At 36.0% G+C, this 25,626-nt stretch overlaps 1 protein-coding gene across 1 annotated transcript; it reads right to left on the reverse strand.

Moving 5' to 3' along the window:
- Positions 1-204: 204 nt before the first annotated feature.
- On the reverse strand, positions 205-22,123 carry ZNF404 (zinc finger protein 404). The gene is made up of 4 exons (XM_026013967.2): positions 22,086-22,123; positions 11,727-11,802; positions 8,952-9,078; positions 205-1,865 (listed from the first exon to the last, which is right to left on the reverse strand). The coding sequence occupies exons 2-4, from the start codon at positions 11,733-11,735 to the stop codon at positions 343-345; spliced, it is 1,659 nt and encodes a 552-aa protein (XP_025869752.2). The 5' UTR covers positions 11,736-11,802; positions 22,086-22,123; the 3' UTR covers positions 205-342.
- Positions 22,124-25,626: the final 3,503 nt, after the last annotated feature.

The following is a 25,626-nucleotide window of genomic DNA, read 5'->3' on the forward strand; positions in this document are numbered from 1 at the left end:
TGGCTCAGCAGTTTAGTGCCTGCCTTCGGCCCAGGGCGTGATCCTGGAGACCCGGGATCGAGTCCCGCATCGGGCTCCCTGCATAGAGCCTGCTCTCCCTCTGCCTGTGTCTCTGCCTCTCTCTGTGTGTGTCTCTCATGAATAAATAAATAAATAAAACCTTTTAAAAAATAGTGATTATCATTAAAAACCACAATACTTACTAAGCAAATATTATGTGCAAAATGCCCCTCTAAGTATTTAAATTTTATCTTAAATAATTTTATCTTTACCATAACATCATTAGGTGGTAGAACAGTGATAATGGTAAAAGATGTGCCAAAGCTAAGTGCTTTTTTATTATTACATCAAGAGTTTCTCACTATTATGAAATCTTTGATGTTGAGTAAGTTGATAGCAACGAGTAAAGGCCTTTCCACATTCCTTACATTTGTGTGGTTTCACACCAGTATGAATTCTCTGATGTTGAGTAAGTCGATCACTACGATTAAAGGCTTTGCCACATTCTTTACATTCATAAGGTTTTTCACCAGTATGAATTCTCTTATGTTGAGAAAGACCTGAGATAGAACGAAAGGCCTTCTTACATTCTTTACATATATATGGTTTTAAACCTGTATGAATTGTCTGATGATAAACCAGTTGAGAATTAAGTCTAAAGGTTTTCCCACATTCCTTACATTCAAAGGGTTTGTCCCCTGCATGAATTGACTGATGTGTTTTAAGGTCTCCAACACGACTGAAGGCTTTCCCACATTGTTTACATTCATATGGTTTCAAATCAGTATGAATTATCTGATGTTGAATAAGGTATGAATGAAGCTTAAATGTCTTCCCACATTCTTTGCATTCATGTGGCTTCTCACCAGTATGAATTCTTTGATGTTGTGTAAGTTGAGAGCCTCTGCAAAAGGCCTTCCCGCATTCCTTACAATCATAGAGTTTCTCACTACTATGAATTCTCTTATGTTTAAGGAGGCTTGAGCCCCTACTAAAGGCCTTTCCACATTCCTTACATTCATGAGGTTTCTCGCCAGTATGACTTCTCTGATGTTCAATAAGTAGATAGCTGCGAACGAAGGCCTTTCCACATTGTTTACATCTATATGGTTTCTCACCAGAATGAATTTTCTTATGTTGATAAAGACTTGAACGATGACCAAAGGCCTTCCCACATTCCTTGCATATATAGGGTTTCACACCATGATGAATTTTCTGATGTAGGCACATATGTCGATACAATCTAAAAGTTTCCCCACATTCCTTACATTTATAGGGTTTCAAACCAATATGAATTTTCTGATGTTCAGTAAGGTGAGAATAACGTCTAAAAGACTTCCCACATTGCCTACATTCATAGGGTTTTACACCAGTATGAATGATCTGATGTTGAATAAGCTGTGAATAAAACCTAAAGGCCTTCTCACATCCATTACATTCATAGGGTTTCAAATCAGTGTGAATTTTTTTATGTCTAATAAAATGCTGGAGAACTATAAAGGCCTTTCCACATTCCTTACATTCATAGGGTCTCACACCATTATGGTCTCTCAAATGTTCAGTAAGGCATGAATATTTTCTAAAGCCCTTCCTACATTCCTTACATTCATAGGATTTCTCACTAGTGTGAATTCTCTGATGTAGAGGAAGAGATATATGTTTTATAAGTGTCATTTGACTATAACATCCTATGTTAGGCCCCTGTTCTCTCCCAAATTCAATTCTGCACTGTGGGTAATTTCTGAAAATAAACCTCATGAGGTTGAAGGTTTTACTCCTTTTCATTGTCTCCCGATGGTATGAATTTACTTCATAACTGCTTTCTCCTGAAGATAACTTGTTGGTTTCAGTTGTAAAATCAATGTCTGAAAGAAAACAAGAAAATAAACAAATGCTATTTTCCTGTACAGGGGATGAGTAGGGGGCCTTCTAGAGTAAAAATAGTGATAAATTGAGAAGTATGTGCACAACAAGTAAAAAGGTCATAAAATCCTGAGAAGCTGTCATGAAAATTTTAAAAGGCAAGAAGGCCTCAGAAAATTATGAAAGTTCATATTGAGAACTATAAAGTGTGAGTAGGCAAAGAGAAAAAGTCAGTAGTTCTCACATTAGTTGGATCAAAATTATAGAGGGAGCTTCTTATATACCCTACCTTTTACATATCCACTTGAGACTGAGTGAATCAGAATTTAGAAGAGTAGGTTCTAGTCATCTACATTTCTAACACTATCAGATGGCTCTATGTAATTTTTTCAATGTTTTTTTTAAAAATCTTAGAATAAAACCCTAAGTACATAACCATGAATAAAAAGGATCTATGTTATTTACACAAATTTATCTCAAGCCCTTGGCATCTTTTTTCCCTATATATTATCCCAGTGCATTTCTTCAGCTACTAAAACATGCCATAACCTTTCCCATTTCCTGGGGCTTCATACAGGTGCTCCACCTTTCAGAAATCCTCTTATATAGATCCTTTAAATTACTATCTTCAGGTGTTGTAGATTAGAAATCACTTATTCAGAAAGGCTGCCTCTGCTAACTCTAAGTATATTCATATCCTTTATTCTGTGTTCCAACAGCTAATTTTTGCCTTCAAAATACTTTTCTCTATTACATATTTATTTTCTCATTTGTTTTACCACTTACTTTCTTATTCTAAAACTCAAAACTTCTTCCAACTTCTACTACAAAACAAGTTCTTACCACAAGGTAAATACTAATTGTAGGATAAAATACCAAATTTTAAAAATTAATTTGGATAAAAGTAAAGGTAAATAAGAATGAAAATTAAGTTTAAATCATTAAGCTGAGTAAATAATCCATTTAGTTTCTGAAAATTATGCAACAGTTATCAACCATGTCTCCCTGACTAATCTTTCATACCTTATTACAGTAAAATATGCTTTCCTCTATCATTTACCTTACAGGTGAGAAATATGCTCACCCAAACTAGCTCAGTCAAAAATATAAATGGTAACATTTGATATGTGATCATTCTCCAATTGCTTATCATCTTAAATTGATAACACATCTTTATCACTATTGTTCCATCTTTCCTGTGCCTAGTCATGATTGTTTTTCTGCTTTATCTCAAGATAACCAGATGGTGTATTACCTTCATTAGTAGAATTTTAATATTATTCATTCATCCTACAGATGCCTACTGTTTTGTTTCTCTAATGACTTTCCCAAATTCTCCCTTACATTTCTTTATAGCCAAAGCCAATCCCTCTTGAATTTTACAGAAATGTATTTCAGGAGGGAGAGAGAACATGAGAGACTCCTAACTCTGGGAAACGAACAAGGGGTGGTGGAAAGGGAGGTGGGTGGGGGATGAGGGTGACTGGGTGACAGGCACTGAGGGGGGCACTTGATGGCATGAGCACTGGGTGTTATGCTATATGTTAGCAAATTGAACTCCGATAAAAAATAACTAACTAACTAACTAAATAAATAAATAAATAAATAAATAAATAAATAAATAAATAAAATAAATGTATTTCAGGGATTGCAATAGTTAATATTATTTTAAAAGGCTTATGAAAGTCTAAGAAATTAAACTTGAGGATGTTGAATAAAAATAAAGTAACTAAATGCAATGGGAGTAGACTTTGGGAAACCAAATGCCTGGGACTCTGCAGCAAAGGTTATGTTGAATGTTAGCTAAAAATTGGCCTATAGAGCAGCCTGAAGAACTCTATAATGTGCTAAATGGGTCAAGTATGAGTTGAAGGCAAGTGGGATTCTTCTATGAAGTACAATATGTTCAAAAATTTGAAGTAAAGCAATATCTCTGAACCAATGAGAAACGAGTAGCAATCTCAAAAAGCCAAAACACTTTCTATTGATAAATAAAAATCAACAACTACTGTTTGAGAGTGATAAATACAAATTTAAGTCACAGTACTTCTTGAAAACAATAATAAAATTATGATAGATTAGAATCTATGGCCTTTAACTGTAGTGCTACAAACTCATAGACTAAAAAAGGCTTATATCTAATGAAAAATTAAAGAATTAAAATGAATGAATTAAATATTAAATCCAAATTAAGAAGAGAAAAAAATTAGAAAAAGAATGATAAAGTCTACTGAAAGAAAACAGAAAAGGGAAATCAATATAATAAAAACAAATTTTAAATAAAATTGAACAATTAACACCTAGACTACCTATTCAAGGAACAAAAGATAGGAGGAAAATCTAAACACAATGCCAGTAGGGAAACAGTCATCAATTAGGAAATAGAGAATGTTTAAGAAACCTGTACAAGGCAACAATGCAAATAAATTTGAGATGTACATGAAATGATTTTTTTTGAAAACATAATTTATAAAAACTGACCTCAGTTAAGTTTACTAGCTTCTAACAAAATACGAAAAGGAAAAAAAATAGTAACTTTTCAGTGAAGAAAAGTGACAGAAACCACTTTATTCAAGTTTTTAAGGTTAGCACCCCACTGGTAAATCATGTTGATCTCACATGCCCCTAACATGTAATAAGAAGGGTACTTCTCTGGTATTCTTCCCCCAAATACATAGTCTCAGTTTAATAATAAGAAAACACCAAACTCACCAAAATTTGGAGGCAATCTACTAAATACCTGACCAAACAGTATCTTCAAAAGTATCAAGGTCAAGAAAGAGAAGGAAAAACTGAGAAACTGTCACATTTAGAAGAAAGTGAGGACACAGGATGACTAAAAATAATGTAATATCCTGGATTGGATCCTAAAACAGAAAAAAGACATTAGTGCATAAACTAGTGAAATCTAAATATTTAAGGTATTGTAAAATGTTACTTTGATAGTTTTCACAAATGTACCATGGTTATGTAAGATGTTATCATTATGGGAATGATATATTGGAACTCTTTGTACCACATTTGTAACTCTTCTATGAATCTAAAATTATTTCAAAATAAAAGTAAGACAATCACAGAAACAGATTCCAGAAGAGATGGAAAATCTAAACAAACCAATTTCCACAGAATAATTTAAAAATTGTATATTTATCCCAACAAAGAGATGATTACAATTAGCTTCTCTGTTGTCCAAGTTTCAGTCTCTGTAAACTATTTCCAACTGATGTTAATGAGGGTGCCTTGGAGAAACAGCTAATTCCTAGTCCAGGGCAGGGAAGATGCAAGGTGAATCTAAGATTTATTGTACTAAAGTGCAAAGAAGCTTTCAAAGATAGAATTAGTAACTTGTGCTTTTAGTTATACATCATTAAAAGGGATCAAATTTGCCCTCCTACCTTAAAAACTAGAAAACCAAACAAAATGTATGAAACAGCATCTTTCAAATATTGGAAAATAGATAGTACAGGGTAGAAATCTCCTGAGGGAAGGGAAACAAATGAAGTGTGCCCCACAAGTACCATTGCTGACCATCTAAAGAGAATTTCTAGAACAGAGCACAGGGAGGGGAAACTAAAATAGTGCAACTGTATCCCTGAGTTGAAAATACAGAGTAGGGAATTAAGGGAAAGAATGAGATGCAGACTGCTGGGGATTTACCCCAAAGATACAGATGCAATGAAACGCCGGGACACCTGCACCCCGATGTTTATAGCAGCAATGTCCACAATGGCCCAACTATGGAAGGAGCCTCGGTGTCCATTGAAAGATGAATGGATAAAGAAGATGTGGTTTATGTATACAATGGAATATTACTCAGACATTAGAAATGACAAATACCCACCATTTGCTTCAACGTGGATGGAACTGGAGGGTATTATGCTGAGTGAAATAAGTCAATCGGAGAAGGACAAACATTATATGGTCTCATTAATTTGGGGAATATAAAAAATAGTGAAAGGGAATAAAGGGAGAAAAAATGAGTGGGAAATATCAGAAAGGGAGACAGAACATGAAAGACTCCTCTAACTCTGGGAAACGAACTAGGGGTGGTGGAAGGAGAGGTGGGCGGGGGGGGGTGACTGGGTGATGGGCACTGAGGTGGGCACTTGACGGGATGAGCACTGGGTGTTATTCTATATGTTGGCAAATTGAACACCAATAAAGAATACATTTATAAAAAAAGAATGAGATGCAGAATTTGCAAAGTAGGGTACTAGAGGGGAGGGAGCTGCACAGAGAGATCTCTAGAGAACTGTGGCTATATGTGAATCTGGACATCTGTGTGAAGAATGAGAACAAAGAATGTGCTACTGGGTATGAGTAGACAAAACCACCCCTGGAAGTCACAAAGGGCAGGGGATAAATTCTTGTTTCCACCAACCAGAGTGGAAAGACTCCATAATACATGAAGCATCAGAGTCCCCAGAAGGATAGTGCCCCAGTAGTGTGGCCAAATTAGCCCTAAATTAAAACCTGTTCTGTTCTAACAAAGCTAAGCCAACCATGAAAGGATCAACAGATTTCAAATTATATAACTACATCCCAAAACGAAGCCTCAAAATATGTAAAAGAATATTAGAATATTAGAAATCCAGCATCCCAACACAATAAACTTCAGAATGTCTGGCATCCAATAAAAAATTAGCAGGCATGTAAAATAGCAGGAAAATATGACTCTTACGAGGAGAAAATTAATCAAAATAAGCACACCAAGGAATGATACAGATAATATAATCAGTAGATAAGGATACTGAAAGAGCTATTATAAATGTACTTCATATTTTTAAAATGATAGTTACTTTTCTATTCATCTCTTAATTTTCTATATTCTTTGTTAGACTCTATACAAAAAGAGGTCATGAGGAAAATTTTCCCAAATTCTTACATGTTCAAACTGTTGCACATAGTTATACTTTAATTACAAATGATATGGGCCTGAATCTTCTAGTTTATGGGAAGACACCTAATGATGGATTCAGTTCCTTTAGGGCTTATGAGAATTTTCATGATTTTTTTTCTTGAGTGGAATTTTTTGTTGACTAAAAATTTCTAATTTATTTCATTTGATTTCTCAACGTTTTTGGCAAAATGTTTTTCAAAATATATTTTCAAGACTTCATGGTTTGTAATGTGATGCCTTTTTTCCTTTCATAGATATTTTTCTTGATTCATGTTGATAGAGTTGCACTATTTTTATTAATTCTTTGAGATAACCAAGTTTATAGTTGTGACTTACTCTTTTATATATTTGGTTTTTATTTCATTAATTTCTGTTTTTTTCTTTATTATTTCCTTTCTTCTACTTTATTTAAGCCTGCTGTGCTCTTCTTTTCATGGTATATCAAATGGATGATCAGCTTATTAATTTTCAATACTTCTTCTAGAATCAAGAGACTCATTGGGAGAGGAAGCTTGAAATCAAAACGGGTAAACAAGAGCCATGAATTGGCCCTGAGGATCTACCACTTTGCCCCTGCCAGAAGCTTACTGATTCTTAGTACAGCTAGCAGCAAAGGCAAAGTAATTAAGAAAAAAAAAAAAAAAGGTAGCCGAGAATTACCAAAACTGAAAACCAGCACTGACCCAGCTCAATCCCTGATTGTATTATAGTGACCAGTCTGCCACCGTATTGATTTATAGAGGAAAATGTAAATACTCTGGTGGGAGTATCATCTGGATACCATTCAGTTCTTTTTTAAAATAGGTATTTTATTATTTTATTTATTAGAGAGAGAGAAAGCATGCAGAGGGAGGAACAGGGAGAGATGGACAAGGAGACTTTGTTCCAAGCACAGAGCCCAATGCAGGGCTCAATCCCATAACCCTGAAATTATGACCTGAGCAGAAACCAAGAATCAGGTGCCCAACCAACTGGGCGACCCAGGTGCCCCCCATTCAATTCTTTTGTACACGTGTCCAGCATACAATAACAATTATTCATTATCTTGAATAAGAATTACCATATAATGAATAACAAGATAGAAGAATACACACATATGCACAGATGAAAAAACAGTAATGAAAAGAAAGTAAATAATGAATTTCAACAGATGGTTTGATGTTATAGGACAAATTGAATTTCTAGAACTGAAAAAGATAACATATGATATGAAAAACACATCTTTAAGAGCAGACTTATTGTAGCAGAATACAGGATAAGTGAGCTGAAATACAGATCAACAGAAAGTAATGGAGATAAAAGGAGATATATACATGATAGAACTGTGAGATACACTCAAAAGATCTAACATTGGTATAACTGGAGTCCCAGAAGAGAGAAAGAATGGTCAAATATTTTCCAAAAACTGAACAAAGACTTTCATTTCTCAGTAGAATCTATAAAATCACTGCAAGCCAACATTTCCATGCCATAAGTATAAAAATAACACTAAAAATATAATGTACTTGATTCATTCTACACTGTAAAAATTACCAAGGTTCTTTTGTAGCAAGGAGAAAACCAGAACACTATGTTACCCATTTTCCATGTAGGTGGATCAGCAATTAAAACAGAATATTTGTAGATATTCTGACCATATACATAATATGAAATTTGTTTCCTTTGCCATTGGTTATGCAGAAAAAGTCCTGGGATTCAAACCTTTATTTATTTAGAAAAAGAAGGAGGGGATCCCTCGGTGGCTCAGCAGTTTGGTGCCTGCCTTCAGCCCAAGGCATGATCCTGGAGACCCGGGATCGAGTCCCACATCAGGCTTCCTGCATGGAACCTGCTTCTCCCTCTGCCTGTGTCTGCCTCTCTCTCTCTCTCTCTCTCTCTCTCTCTCTCTCTCTGTGTGTGTGTGTGTGTCTCATGAATAAATAAATAAAATCTTTAAAAAAAAAAGAAAAAGAAGGAATTGCAGGATGGGACAGAGGGAGGTAGGAAAGTAAATGAAAGAAAGATTCAGATGCTGAATAGAAATGCTGTTTCTATCTCACAAAGGTTAAAGTAGACCTTTGAGAATATGGAGATTATGAATATGGAGAAATTCATCTGGTTTCTGGACATAGAGCATCAATAGAGCATAGTGGATAAAGCCTCTATTTCAGATAGCAGATTCTACATCATTTCAGGCAGATGTCCTTACCCAGTGAGACCAAGTTAGTATAATTCTCCAACATCACATCTCTGTACAAATCCCTCTGATCAGAATTTAGGCATTCCCACTCCTCCTGAGAAAAGTCTATGGCAACATCACTGAATGTCAATGGCACCTGAAACAACAAACCCATGTATTATTCATATCAGTAAAGAAAAAAATGTTCAAGATGAAATGATTGAATTGCAGTAAGGGGGCAATATAGAAAAACAAATAGACTGAAGTTATGAGATCATAACATGATTAGACAAGAATAAATACATTAACTTCCGAAGTAGCATGCCAACAGTCTAGAATTCTGTTGGAGTGCACACAATTTCTTTAAAAATAAAGGGCAACTTAAATACCTAAATGTATGAAAATGAATAAAGTAAAAAGACTTCCACAGTTAAATGAAACAGTGTATATAAGCACATTACCTACTATGTACCTAAATCACATACTATTAGTAAATGCAAGTTTTTATATCTTTTCTCTTCAAGGAACAGGTAAGAATTGTTCATTTTCCCTCAAAATGAATTATAAAATCTCTTCCAGCTAAGATGAGTAACATGGATTAGACTTACCTTCCCATGTGAAATAACCAAAAACACGAACTAATTGTATTAAACAGTGGTTTTCGAGACAGAAAATATTGGGAAGTGATCCCTGAGAGACAAGTAACAAATGAAGTGAGCCTTATGATTGCCATAGCTTACTGCTAGGAGACAGTATTACTACACAATTACTAAAATGGCTAAAATTTAATAGACTCACCATTTTAAGTGTTGCTGGAGTTGTGAAAAAAAAATGGAGCTCACACACTGATGGTGGGAATGTAAAGTGATAAATCACTTTCAAAAATAGTTTATTAATTTTGTAAAAAGTTAAACATATTCCACTCCTAATGTTTACTCAAAAGAAATGAAAGCATATGTCCAAAGATTTGTGCATGAAGGTCCATAGCAGCTTTACTTGTAATAGCCAAAAAGTGAAAAGAACTCAAATATCCATCAACAGAGGAATGGATAGACAAATTTTTATATATGCTGAGAACAGAATACTAATCAGCAATTAAATAGAATGCACTGCTAATAAATGCAACAATATGGATGAATCTCAAAATAAATATGCTTAATGAAATAAGATTAAAAAGGGCATATTATGTATGATTCTATTTATATAAAATATTAGAAAATGTAAACCAACTTATAGTGGCAGAAAGCAGAACAGCAGATGCCTGCGCATGAAGGGCAATGTTGGGGGCAGGTAGGAAGGGGCAATTATAAAGGGGCATGAGAAAAATTTTGGAATTATGGATATGCTCATTATCTTGGCCATAGTAATAGTTTCACAGGTATATACACAAGTCAAATTTATCAAATTCTATACTTTAAATATGAGTAATTCATTGTCAGTTGTATTTCAATAAACCTTTACAAAGACAAAATATTTAATTTTACGTTAATTATACTTCAAAAAGCTGATAAACTTTCTATCTTAGGAAATAGAGTTTGTGTAAAATTAAGTAATTTTATCAAGATATATGTCTGATTATGCATAAGCATTTCCTTTATTCTCACAAATTAATGTTTTCATTTAGTCCCTAAGACATCAGATTTAATCTATTTTAAAGTACTAAAGTGTATTAATATTATTAAAGTAATATTAAATTTTAAAGTATTATACTATTATGATACTTAGGTTGAACACTTAGGTTCAACTTAGGTTGAACAATCTTAACCTCTTCCTCACTGTTCAGTATCATCTACCACTTGTAGTTCTAGATGATCTTCCTTTCTACAATCTGTTACTGAACTCCTGTTCCTAGTTAGAATATAGGATATAGGATTATCAGAACAACTGATTTACTCAAGACCAGCAATTTCTCTTTCAATACAAAATAGACCTTACTACCTTATTAAATTCTCAGTGATTCCCATAGCCAGGGCTCTGATGTCTGTCTGTCTCTCTCAGCATGCACCAATACCATCTGTACCCAAACCTAAAAGCTTTTTAAAGCTGAGATCTCATCTCACACGTGAGCCTGAGACCATAACCCAATTCTCCTTTGTATTCCTGGAAAACTAAGGAGAAAGTTTTCCCTCTTGTGGCCAAATAGGTCAATTTCCTTTTCTTTCTTTCTCTCTTTCTTTCCTTCCTTCCTTCCTTTCTTTCTTTTCTTTCTTTTCTTTTCTTTTCTTTTCTTTTCTTTTCTTTTCTTTTCTTTTCTTTTCTTTTCTTTTCTTTCTTTCTTTCTTTCTTTCTTTCTTTCTTTCTTTCTTTCTTTCTTTCTTCTTTTTTTTTTTGTGGGAGGAAGCAAAGGGAGAGAGAGACTCTTAAGCAGACTCCATGTCCAGCATGGAGCCCAACATGGGGCTCAATCTCACAACCCTGAGATCATGACCTAAGCTGAAGTCAAGAGTTGGACACAACCAACTGAGCCACCCAGGTGCTCTAGGACCCTTATTTCTATACCATAAACTACAAACCTGACAAGGTTAGCTCAAATATTTCCTTCAAGGTACTTCACTCTTGAACTGCGCCAGCACTGCTTTTTGACAGAAGGCTGAACACATAAAAGATGAATGGATTTTTTTAATGAATAATTTCAAATAAGTTATAAAGAAAGGGAGCAAATGAGGATGCCATCCTTTTCTGTAAGGGTAGAAACCATGAATCAGAGATACAGCTTTCATAGTTAGGAGGCATGGGGATAAAGAATGAAAGTTTATATGACTTAAAAATCATAGTATTTCAGGAGGGAGACACACAACCACTTACCCAGGCCATGGTTTTCAAACTGCTGATCTTCCTCAGGTTCTCTCTATTAGAGAAGCCAATTTCAAAGATGCCAGAGCTGGGAGAGGAAAAAGAGGCCTTGAGGTCTGGTGTATCTCAGAACACCAAAAATTATTTAAGGTAATATAGCTTTTCTTCTTTCTTCTTTATTCCTGCTTCCCACTGTCCTTGCTCACTCTCCACCCTCCCAAACACATGAACACGTGTCAGGGGATACAGAAATCCAGACAAACCCAGGGCCTTCCCTGTACCTACAGATATAAGCCATGCAAGAGTGTATAAGAGCACAGGCACTCTTGCACCAAAGCTAGATTCAGACACCCACACTGCCTTAATTCTCATAATTATCAAGCCAACTAAACCCAGCCTGGGTTGTTCAGTAATATTGAACAGATCCTCATCTAGGCCTATCTTTCAGGGTAAAGACCAAGCCACACAACGCAAACTACAACAATCTTCATGTGTCTGGGATGGACCTGGACATGAAATCTTTTACACCAGATAAAAGACAGAAGCAGTAGAAACCAACCTAAAACCTTGACCACTGTATAGCTATCTGCCCATGTGAAGCCTTTCCCCTAAGGTAGAGCTATGACTTTCAAGATTCTCTGGGATAACCAACCTGGATTTCCCTATTAGGATCTACTTTGATGCCATGAGTCTTGCCTGTGCCCCCAGAAACCAACATCCCCAGTACCTACTAGAGAAGAGTGAATTCATGCTTACTGAAGCCATATAGCAATACATAGATATTGGCAGCCCTCTATGTTTTGATAGTCTATACATATTAACATTTAATTTTGCAGTGCAGTTATTACCTCAGTTCAACAGATGAAAACATAAAAGTTCAAAGAATCTTGAAGACATTTTAAAAGAATTTTAAAGACATTTCTCCATATCACAAATAATAAGTAGAAGTGATGTGTTTTGAATCACATTTCTATACTTATAAGGCCAACTTATTTTTCCAACTATTGCCTTTGAACCCAGATTTTTTGTTTCCTTATGTGAAACCTAAGAATAGGTAATTAAGACATCACCTATCAAAAGATTTACTAAAGAGATGTTTCAAGCAATAAGGTACTATCATTTATAGGTATTCATTTTTCAGACTTTAAGGGCTGATGATGCACCACATATAATATGGTTGAAGGGAAAAGAGCATTGTTATGATGTCCTGTAGACTTGTGAGAACCTAGTGCAGTTGAGACAGAACAGAATTCTGCATAAGAATTTAACCATGAAAGGTCATTTCTGAGTCTCTCTCCAAAGGAGATAACTGTAAAATGTGCCAGTTAAAATTTTTTTAAAAACTGGAGAGAAATTTAAAGGTACGAAATCTAAAGGTACATAAATGGGTGGCTAATTAAATAAACTATAGTGCATTCATACAGTGGAAAATGAAGTAGACTTTGAAAATGATTGTGCATTCCATTGGTTCACAATGGGGAAACGTTCAGCAATGTCTGAAGACATATTTGGTTGTCAAAATGTGGGAAGGGGTACCATTGTTTCTTTTTTTAAAAGATTTTATTTATTTATTTGAGAGAGAGAGAGAGAGAGAGAAGTGGCAGAGGGAGAGGGAGAAGCAGACTCCCTGCTGAGTAGGGAGTCTGATGTAGGGCTAAATCCCAGGACTCCTGGATCATGACCTGAGCTGAAGGCAGATGCTTAATCAACTGAGCCACCCATGTGCCCCCAGTGCCATTGTATGTATTAGATAAAGAACCAGGGAATCTGCTAAGCATCCTATAATGCACAGGAAAGCCCCTCACAACCAAGAATTATCTAGCTAAAATTATCAACAGAACTGAGGCTGAAAAAGCCTGAAGTAAACTTATTAAAGCAAGACAACATAATCCAAAATCTGTATATTATCCACAGTGCCACCATACAATAACAATTATTAAACATGCAAAGAAACAGGAAAAAGTTTACTAATAATCAAGAGAAAAAAATCTCTGTAGAAACAGACCCAGAGATAACCTACATAGTGGATCCAGTAGACAAGGATTTGAAAACATTATGATTAAGATGCCAAAAAAATAGAGGAAAACATGGGTAAAGTTGGATTGAAAATGGGCTCAGTTGGTAAAGTATGCAACTACTGATCTCATAGTTGTGAGTTAAAGCCCCAGGTTGGGTGTAGAGCTTACTTAAAAAGGGACGCAAGGCCACCTGGTTGGTTCAGTCAGAATGCAAAAGGAAGAATATCAATAGAGATTTAGAATCCTAAAGATTCATATGAACATTTTATAATTATAAAAATATAGTAGTGAAAATTAAGAATGCATTTGGTAGTCAGTGTAAAGTCGAATGAACAATAATCTTATGCAGAGAGAAAAAAGAACAGAAAATTAAAGAAATACAGGAAAGTCAAAACATGAAATTGAACACCTAAAAAAATAGGACAGAAAATTTATTTGAAGAAATAATGTACAAAAACATCACAAATCTCCATGAAATGTTTTGATGCATAAATTAAAAAATTCATCAAACCAAACCAGATAAAGTAAGGAAATCCATACGTAGGCACAGCATGGTCAAACTGTTGAAAAACAGAGTTTAAAAACATATCTTAATAGCATGTAGTTTTAAAAAAGATAACAGTTAAAAGAAAACAACAATAAGAAAGAGTTCATTTCTCAACAGAAACTATAGTGGCCTGATGAATGGAATTTTATCTTTAAAGTGTTGAAAGAAAAAAAATGACAACTGTGAAGTTTATACCCAGAGAAAATATCTTTCAGAAATGAAGGAAAGATCCTTTTCTAACAAAAGCTTAGAGAATTTCTTATTAACAAGAAATACTAAATGACAACAGTCAGGCTAAAGGCAAATAATCCTGGGTGGAAGCATGGATGTGCAAAAAGCTATGGAATATTAAATATATGACTAATATAACTAAACAGATGGATTGTTTAAAGCAACAAAAATAATATTGCTTGTGGGGCTTGTAATACAGGAAGAAGAAATGACAATACTACCATAAATGGAGATAGACTATTAAAATGTTTTTATATCATTTGATATGTAGTAAAAGCCCTAATTTAAGGGAGATTGTCTTAAAGATGCATTCTATAATAGCTCAATTAACTATTAAAAGAATTATACAAAGATGTACAACCAGAAAATCCTAATAGAGATAAAATGAAATAATAAAAATACATGATTAATACAAAAGAAGACAGGTAAAGAGGAATAAAGAAATAAAAACGGAATAAGACAAAAAATATATTGCAAGATGACAGACTTAAGCCAAACTGTATCAGTAATTCTAGTAAAATGTAAATGTACCAAATATAGCAATTAAAATATAAGATCTTCAGATTAGATTAAAGAGAAAAACAGGATCAATTATTCTGCCTATAAGAAATATACTTTAAATGTAAAGACACAAATATATTAGACAATAATTAGAAAAACACTAGTATTGGTATATTAATAATAGATACAATAAATATATGTCATACAATTTAAGAAGAATATGGTAGTCCTACATTTCTTATAACATAGCTTTAAAATATAGAAAGCAAAGGTCAACAGAATTAAAGGATAGACAAAGTTATAATTGAAGTTTGAGAGTTTAATACTCTCTATTGGTAACCAATAACAGGAAGAAAAAAAAAACCCAGAGGGCCATAGAAGTTTGAACAGAATTAATCAAATTGACCTAATTGAACATGCTTCTAAATTAAAGACTACACATTCTTTTCAAATGCTCAGAATATATTTATCAGAATGTCCTGAGCAATAAAACAAGCATCTATAAATTTCAAATGAATAATATCAAAAAAGATTGTATATATTTTTAAGCCTTTGGAATTAGAACTTAAAAACAGGTATTTCTCAGATGTTTCCAAATATAAAAAGTTCATCTTTAAATACATATAGGTCAAAAACAAAATCATAAACTGGAAACCAGAAAATATTTTGAGCTGAATGTCATTAAAGTATAACATAAAAAAAACTTGTGAGATGTGCTCCAACCAATGCTTACAAAGACATTTTTTAGCTTTAAATATGTTGTTTTGCAAACTAGGGGTGGTGGAAGGGGAGGAGGGCGGGGGATGGAGGGGAATGGGTGACGGGCACTGAGGCGGACACTTGACGGGATGAGCACTGGGTGTTTCTCTGTATGTTGGTAAATTGAACACCAATAAAAATTAATTAAAAATAAATAAATAAATATGTTGTTTTGTTTTTTATAAATGCCACTCATTGTTTAATCTCCATCATAGTTGTTAGGTGTACTACAGATATATTGGCACAGCAAGTATATTGGTAGTGAAATTATGGAAATCCTTTGTCAAATTACGTCAATGCTAAATAAATCTGGAATTTATTTTCTCCCAGTGGAGAGCATGAGCATTTGTAATAACTGCTCTCTTAGTTTTTTCTTTCTATTCTTTGATCTCCTTCATCCAAACATAAATGTATGTATTATTTAAGTAGAAAGGTTAAAAATCAATTATTTACCTTTGGAAGCTAGAAAAAGAAAATCAAATTTAGCCTATAGAAACTAGAGCATACTAAAAGAAACCAGTGACAAAACCTCACATATACAACAAAGAAAAATCAATAAAGCCAAAAACTACCTCACTGAAGAGATAAAGTTGATAAGCCTCTTACAAGTCAAGAAAATAAGTGTCAATATCAGGAATATGGAAGGAGATATCACTACATATATTACAGACATTAAACTGGTAACAATTTCATGAACAACTCTATTGTTGAAAATATATATGAAATTTTAAAATGCCTTGAAAATATAATTTAACTGAACTAATATAAGAAATGAAAAATCTGAATATTGTTATACTTACTAAAGAAATAAAATCTTTACTAAGGACCTTCTCATAAAAATGTCAGCCTGAGAGGCTTCAGTGGCAAATTCTCCCAAACATTTAAGGAATTTAAAATACCAGTCAAACACAGTATCTTCTAGAAAACAGGAAAAAATGGACCATGTCGTGAGGCATAACTATGGTATCAAAACCTGACAGGGACATTAATTACAAGAAAGGAAAATTACAGTACATCTCTCATGAACATAGATGTAAGCATATCAAACCAAATATTAGCAAGGATATTAAACCAAATAAGGAATCACAGGGTGGCTCAGTGGTTTAGTGCCTGCCTCTGGCCTAGGGCGTAACCCTAGGGTCCCGGGATCAGATCCCGCATCGGGCTCCTTGCATGGAGCCTACTTCTCTCTGTGTGTCTCTCATGAATGATTAAATATAATCTGTTAAAAAAAAACAAATATTACCAGTGATATAGAGGGCAAGAGAGATTTAGTCTAGGAATATAAAAGTAATTTAATTTTCAAAAAAAATCAATCAACATAACCTTCCAACTTTAAATAATAAAGGAGAAAGCCATTTGTACATGTCATTATGTGCAGAAACTTTGATAATATTCAACCACTGTTCATAATAAAAATTCTTAGCAAACTAGGAAAAGAAGGGTACTTCTTTAATTTGATAAAGGGTATCTATAGAATTAAACTACAACTATCATGATATGAGAGGTGGAATATGGATCACTGTCCTGAGTTCAGGAACAAGGCAAACTGGTCCATTATTACTAGTTGTACTAAATTTTGTACTGTAAGACCTATCCAATACCATATGGAGGGGAAAAAGTAAAATGAAAGGTATGAAGATTGGAAAAAAAGAAGTAAAATCATTTTTATTTGCAGATAATATGATTTTATACATAAAAATTTCAGTTCTACAAACTATTAGATTAAATGAATTTATTAGCAAGATTGTTGAATAAAAGGCCAAATTATAAAACAATTAATTGTATTAAAACAAAGTTATTGGAAAAGTAAAATTTAAAATCCCAACAGTTTATAAAAAACCTATGAAGTACAATACTTTGGAATAAATCTAACAAAAGAAGTAACAAGACTTTTAAACTGAAAACAACAAAACATTAAGGGACTGAAGAAGAATTAAATACATGGAAACATAGTCTGTGTTCATGCATTAGAAGACCCAATTTTAAATATCAATTCTCTCTAAGTATCTATTGATTTGATGCATCTCCAACAATGTCAGGAGGGTTTTTTTAAAGAAAATTATGAAATTGTTCTACAGTTATGAAAATGCAAAGAACCTACAACAGTCAGGGCAATTCTGAAGAACAGAGTTGTCAAAATCACATTAGATATCAAGACATGATATAAAGCTACTGTAATTAAAACAGTGATACTGACACAGGATTGAAAAATAGACCAATAGAATAGAGAGTGCAGAAAGAGACTTGCACATATACAGTCACACTTTTCACAAATAAAGTCTGACTGCAATTTAGAGCAAAAAGGATAGTCTTTTTCAACAAAAGGTGCCTGAGCAATTGGGGGTCTGTGTGCAAAACGTAATTTTGACATTGATCCCACTAAATACAGATATAAATCCAAGATGGATCATATGCCTGAATTTGAAAACTGACACAATAAATTTTCTGGAAGAAGAAACTGGAAAACATCATGATCATGGATATGAAAAAATTTCTTTTTTTGGTTTAATTTTTATTTTCACTTATTTTAGACTTAGAGAAAAGTTGCAAGATGAGTACAGAGTTCTTTTTACCCCTCACCCAATGCTAACATCTTACATAGGACAATTATCAAAACCAGGAAATTAACATTATTACAATACTACGGATGGCATATCTTTTTTTTTTGATGGCATATCTTATTCAAATATCACCAGTTTTTCACACTAACGTCCTTTTCTTTTCCAGGATCCTATAAATGATCACACATTGCATTTAGTTGTTATTTCTCCTTAGTCTCTTCCAATCTCCACAGTCTTCTTATGGTAAGTAATAGTTTTCAACTGCTGTTATAAAAAACTACCACAAATTTAACTTAAAAACAACACATATTTATCATCTCACAATTTCTTTGAACCCAGAGTCTGCACACAGTTTAGTTGGATGCTCTCCTTAGGCTGAGCTCTCATAAACTGTAAACAAGGTGTTGGCTGGGATGTGTTTTCATTTAGAGGTTCAAATGGGGAAGAATCTACTTCAGAGTTCATTCAGATTGTTGGCAGAATTCATTTCCTTGCAGCTATGGGGCTGAGGGCCCCTTTTGCTGGCTGTCCACTGGTGGACAACCTCAGGTCCTAGAGGCCACCTGCAGTTTCTGGCAACATGGGCTTCTCCAGCATTGCCACTTACTTCATCGAGCCCACGAAGAGAGTCTCTAGCTCTAGTCCGCTATAATGGAGTCTTACATGACATAACATAACCACAACAGTGACTTGCCATTTCTTTTCTTTTCTCTTACCATAAAAGCTAACCTTATCACAGGAGTGACATCCCCCTTACCTTTGCTATTTTCTATTGGTTAAAGCAAGTAACAGGTTCTGCTTGTACTCCAGGCATGAGGATTATGCAGTGGCACAGACAGGAGCGGGCAGCAATCAGGTGGTCACTCTAAAGTCTGTCCACCACAACTAATCTTCATGACCTTTTCATTTTGGAGGAGTACCAATCATTTTCTTTTTGTCACATATCCTTCCACTTGGTTTTTCTAATATTTTGTAATTGGAATGAGTTTGTGCATTTTTGGCAGTATCACAGCGGTCTCGTGTCCTTCTCTTCACATAAGAAAGGGTTCATGACACTAATGCCTTATTACTGGTGATGTTAACCTTGATGGCTTTATTCAACTGCTTCTGCTGGGTTTCTCTACTGTAAAGTTATGACCTTTCCCTTTGTTGTTAAAAAGCATCTTGGGTAGTGGGAAATATTTTTGACACTCTGCAAATCCTTTTTCTCCTCAAATTTTCACCCACTAATTTTAGCATCTATCAATTGATTGCGTCTGAAACAACTATTACCGTGGTGTTTGCCTAAATGGTCATTTCCTATGTTCCTCTTTCCTTCTACACTTAACCAGAATTTTATCATAAAGAAGAGCTGTCCCTTGTTCCCCAGGAAAAGATGTTTTAAACAGAACAAATATGCAATAACCATACAAGAAAAATACTGGTAAATAGCTCTGTTAAAATCGGGGACTTCTGTTCTTTTTATCATGAAGAAAGTAAGAAAGCTAATGAAATATTTTTTTCTTTCTCTGTTTCTCTCTTTCCATATACACACACACATACACACACACAGAGGCATATGTATATGTTTATATATACTCGCAAAGGACTTGTATTCAAAACATACACAAAATTCCTACAAATCAATAGGAAAATGACTAAGAAAGATTAAAAATAGACAAAAGACTTGAAGAGACACTTCATAAGAGTATATCAAAATGGGAAGTATCATACAAAAAGATGCTTATATCATTACTTATCAGACAAATGCAAATTAAAATCACAATGAGATACTACTACACACACATCAGAATGACTAAAATTAAAACTATTAACAATAGCAAGTGATGGCCAGCTTGAGAAGTAACTGTATCCTGCAGTGGAGTGCAAATTAAGTCAACCACTTCCACCCCTAAGTAAATATCCAGGAAAAACAAAAACATATGCCCACAAAAGAACTTGTACAAGAGTGTTCATAGATGGTTTATTCATAATAGTCAAATATGAGAAACAGCCCATCATCATGAGAATGAATAAAGTGTGGTGTGGTCACACAAGGGAGTTCTCATAATGTGATCATATTCTGGCAGGGCTGCTAGAGACAGAATGATATCTCCTCTTATGAACTCCCAAAGCAGGTCACCTGGATTTCTCTAGTAGCATCTCACATCTTCTTCTTTTATTTTTTTAAAGAATTTATTTATGAGAGACACACAGAGAGAGAGGCAGAGGAAGAAGCAGGCCCCCTGTGGGGAGCCTGATGCAGGACTCAATCTAGGACCCCAGAATCACCACCTGAGCCAAAGGCAGACCCTCAAGCTGAGCCACCCAGGTTCCCCTTACATCTTCTATCTTACTTATTACTATTCTGATTTCATTTCCTTACTGGATAACAAGTCATTTGAGGAGAGCGACTATATCTTTCTGTCATTGTATTACACTGAGTACAAGTATATTGACATATTGTAAATATCTGGTATTTTACTTGAATTTCAAAACTAGAAATTTATCCTTAGGGACTGATTGTAAAAGGACATAAATATCCATGCACAATGATGTTCATTATAGACTAATTCTAGTTGGTAGTCAAAAATTAGAAACATAATAGCTAACAGTAGACAACAGGTTAAATAAATTATGGAGAGAAGGACTTGGGGGCCCTGAGAAGGGTGATCCATCTGCATGGCCTCACACACAATTCACGGATTTGCCACTATTAGGCAGGACATTTCAGCAGAAGGAAAAGAAAGGGGCTCATATCTTTACAATTCAAGTGTATTTAATAAATAATGTGGAAACACAAACTCACCTGAACTTTAATTTTTAGATGTCTAACAAAAATTCTTTCCTCTCAGTATCCCCCTCCCCCCTATTTTTAGAGACAGGTAGCACTGGGAAAAGACAAGGAAATTATGAAACATCAGGGTTTTCTTGGATAGCACAGCAACTTGGAAAACACCCTGCATGACTACACACTCTCACCTAGTCCCAAACACACACAGCCAGAACAGTAGAAACGATACTGGAATAGTGTTGACCTTGCAGTATAAGAGAGGCCAGGATCACTGACGTCTAGGGAGAAATCGGTCTCTAATTCACAGCAGGTTGCTGGGGCCAGAGTTCTGGAAATGCTGTGGTTATGAAACATGCAGCTGACGTTTAGCAGTTTCCAAGGGGGAACCTTCCAGGAGGGGCTCCTACTCTTGGGACCTCACCAGGTCTTCCCAGAAGCCTGCCGTGGGGCCAATTCCAGCTTCAAAATATCTCATCTCAAGATCAAGTCTGTGACATCTTGCTGTGATTCTCCATTCTTCCATTCTAAGGCTCAGAATCTGGCTTCCCTCTTTTATCTGCGGCCGGCCCCAAGTGGCTGTGCGGAGACAGGGCAGAGGATCCGCGGAGCCTGGAGCCACAGTTCCAGTGACAACCCACACGGCCACGACCGTCGGTCACCCATCAGCCACGAAGTTAAATAAACACAATCAAGTATCTGTCACTGACACACAAGCGCGGACGCCGTCACGGAGACACTGTCACAGTGTCACACACACATAAACACACACACACACAGGCACACACGTCTCTTGTAAGCACACAAATCCCTGCTGCTCACGCAGACACAGGCCCGAGACTCCGGGGCTCCACACGCCCTGTCAGTCCCGACTGTCCTCGCCTGGAGAGCCTCTCACCCCCTCCAAGGGTTCCCATCCGGCTCTGGTCAGAAACTGTGGCTGCCTCCGCTGAATTTTACCTTTGGATAGGTCCTACTCACCACGTAGGGACCACGGCTGCTCCGACACCGGAAGAGGAGCCAAGGGCCGAGGGGGATGCGAGCCCGGTGGCTTCTGGGAAATGCAGTCCCGCCGGCCGGGAGCGGGAGGTGCGGGCGCCTGTGCTCGGAGTGCGCAGGCGCAGGCGTTTGCCGGCCGCTGGCGGGTGGGATGAGCCGACCTGTGGAGGATCGATCTTGATCTCCAGTGGTCCTGCGTGGGTGGGAGACGAGTGGAACTTGACTCCAGGCTGTAGAAAACCGAGCAGGGGGGATCCCTGGGTGGCGCCGCGGTTTGGCGCCTGCCTTTGGCCCAGGGCGCGATCCTGGAGACCCGGGATCGAATCCCACGTCGGGCTCCCGGTGCATGGAGCCTGCTTCTCCCTCTGCCTGTGTCTCTGCCTCTCTCTCTCTCTGTGACTATCATAAATAAAAATTAAAAAAAAAAAAAAACGAGCAGGGGCAGCGGACTCCAGAAGCCTCGACCCTGCTTGCGGGGAAGTGGAGGTAGCGGGCTACTGGGGATGGTGGTACGGTAGGTGCGAGCTCTGTGAAGGACCGGGAGTAGGACCTATTATCCAAAGGTGAAATTCAGCGGAGGCGGCTGTCGTGATCCCAGGGTCCTCGGGTGAAACCAACCATCGCACCCCCTGTTCAGCGAGGAGACCATTTCTCCTTCTCCCTCGGCCCCTCCTCCCGCTCATACTCGCTCTCTTCTCTCCCTCTCAAATAAATAAATAAAACCTTAAAATAATAATAATGAAACAAATGCATACTTGACCTTGCTGTGCTCCCGGCTCTACTCCGGGCGCTGCTGCTACCCTGGGGTCCTACTTGAGCCGAAGGCAGTTGCTTCACCAAACGAGCCACGCCCTTGCCCCTATACGTTTGTTTGTTTGTATGTATGTGTGTATGTTTGTATTATTCATTGAAGTTCAATTTGCCAACATATAGCATAACATCCACAATGATTTGGCAGGTGTGGATGTGTTTGGATTTTCATTCTCTGTGACACTGTAGAACCCGTTGTGTGTCTGTGTGTGTGTCTGTGTGTGCGTGGTTGTGTTTCTGGTTGCGGTTTGTTTCAGAATTTGTTCTTTGAATATGAAAGTGGCTTGTATTTCAGATTTTGAGGTTATATAAAATCTACTAAGCCCTCTTCCTCCTCGCACCTACATCCCCATCACTCCTCATGCCCAGTAAGTTGTCTTTCCATTAACACTGAGTCTGAGTGACTTTTATCCAAGACACATCCTGGCAGGGCTGACTCATTCATGAGTCACAGTAGCAAAATGCTTAGCCCACAATACTTTTGGGGGCACACAAAAAGTCATGTATGTATGTTTATATGTATTTATTGTTATTTTTTATTTTATTTTTTAAGTCTTTTCAAAGTCAGACTTAAAAACGAACTTTCAGGTCGAAGCAAATGTTTGTTAAAGAAACAATATATTAATTTATTAGTAGTAGTATACCTGAACAGTCATAAAATATATTGTTTTCTCTTTTTTTATGGAAGAAGGACCCATGAAAGTCATAATGCAGCTCAGCATCTTAGCCAAATCAAATCAGATTTCTATCCATCCTAATACCTCTTCCAACTCCACACTGGGACTTGGGAATACAGCACCCCAACCTCCAACTTTAGGTGCAACTGCCTGTGAACTCTGAGCTCTCATGAGAGCCCGTCCATGGGTCCAGTAGGGAGTGCAGCATTTCCTTCCCCAGCTGTGAGCACCTTGAAAATGAAATTTTTTTTATTTCATTTTTATCTATTCATAGACACAGAGAGAGAGAGAGGCAGAGACACAGGCAGAGGAAGAAGCAGGCTCCATGCAGGGAGCCCGATGTGGGCACTCGATCCGGAGTCTCCAGGATCACACCCCAGGCTGCAGGCGGCGCCAAACCGCTGCGCCACCGGGGCTGCCCTGAAGATGAAATGTGAATGTGTGTTTCAGGCTCCTAAGGAAATTTTCCTTCCCAGACTTTCGGAATAAACAGCAAGTGTGAGTGCCATGATGTGATAAATATGAGAGGTTATATACAACTGATAAATTATTGAACATTACATCTGAAACTAACAATGTAATATATGTTGGCTAACTGAATTTAAATGTAAAAAGTTTTACTGAGGGGGGCACTTGACAGGATGAGCACTGGGTGTTATGCTATATGTTGGCAAATTGAACTCCCATAAAAAATATACTAAATAAATAAAAAAATAAAGTAAAAAATTTGAGTGCCTTTGTGACTATACATGGAATTATATAATACGCATTTTTGGAGGTCTTTGTGACTTTAGTTATGAGACTGTGTCTATCTGTAAGACTTAAAATTTATGTGGTATTTTGAAAGATATACTTTTCTTATATGTGCATTCTGTACATACTGTGAATGTGAATCCGTCTGTAAACAGGCTTGTGTGAGAAGCTGCATGAAATGTGTGATTTCAACTATATAAATATAAAATCCTGTGATATTAAGACTGTGTTCATTTGTAAGTGACCATAAACCTACTTACTCTTTTCAACAATGAAATAAAGAAAGGAATATGACATCTTTTTGGAGCAAGAACTTTAAGATTTGAGTAAAAGAGGATTTGTCATTTATATGTCAAATCATTTGGATATTTTATGTTTACATATTTTTTTAAGGGGAAGAATACAAATCAGCATATCTTTCATGAAAGAAGGAATTCATAGTCCCATGTTCTGTATGCAGAAGGTTGCAGCTTTTGTGTCTACCTTCTGTCCCGAGGTAAGCTCCATTCTCCTAAACTGTGAAGGAATTTTTATAGATAAGTTTGAAAAGCCCTGGACTAAAGACATAATTTACACATAGAGAAGCAATTTGGCTTAGGGCAGATAATTAGGAGTAGGACTAGGGAGTCATGACTGGAATTCTGTGTCAAGCATTGTTATTTCTATTTGCTGAAGAGTAAACTGGTTCAGAGAAGACAACTGTTTAAGATCATTCAGTTTGTCCATCAGAGAACTACTTGCCATATTTCAAATTATAGGTAATCAAAACATTGTTACTAGTAATCTAGTGAAAGATATATAAATAGAACACACTATATAAGGGAAAAATGATACAAATGATTGCTGACTTGTCATTAAAAAATGGAAAGACTGAAGACAATGGAGCAATATAATTAAAGGGCCAAAAGAAAAGAAATGAGAAAGAATAACCCCAAATTATTCATCCAGTAAAAATATCCATCAGTAATGAAAAGCAAAATGAAGATACTTTTGGATTAAAAAAAGAGAGAGAGAGAATTTATGATCAGACCTTAACTACAGGGAATGCTAAAGGAATTTCTGCAGGCTGAAGGGAAAGATATCAAAGGAAAACAGACTGTTAGGAAGAAAAGAAGTGTACACAAAATAGTAAATATATGGGGTACCTTATTTCTCAGTGTCTTTAAAACTAACATTTTGTTGTGTGATTTAAGGCATATATAAATGTAACATATGTAATAAGTTCAATATAAAGCATAAAAGTAAATGGAACATTATAGATACAGCTGAGATGGACTAAGCCC

Source organism: Vulpes vulpes, chromosome 1 (genome assembly GCF_048418805.1).
Source record: "Vulpes vulpes isolate BD-2025 chromosome 1, VulVul3, whole genome shotgun sequence".
NCBI classification, from domain to species: Eukaryota; Metazoa; Chordata; class Mammalia; order Carnivora; family Canidae; genus Vulpes; species Vulpes vulpes.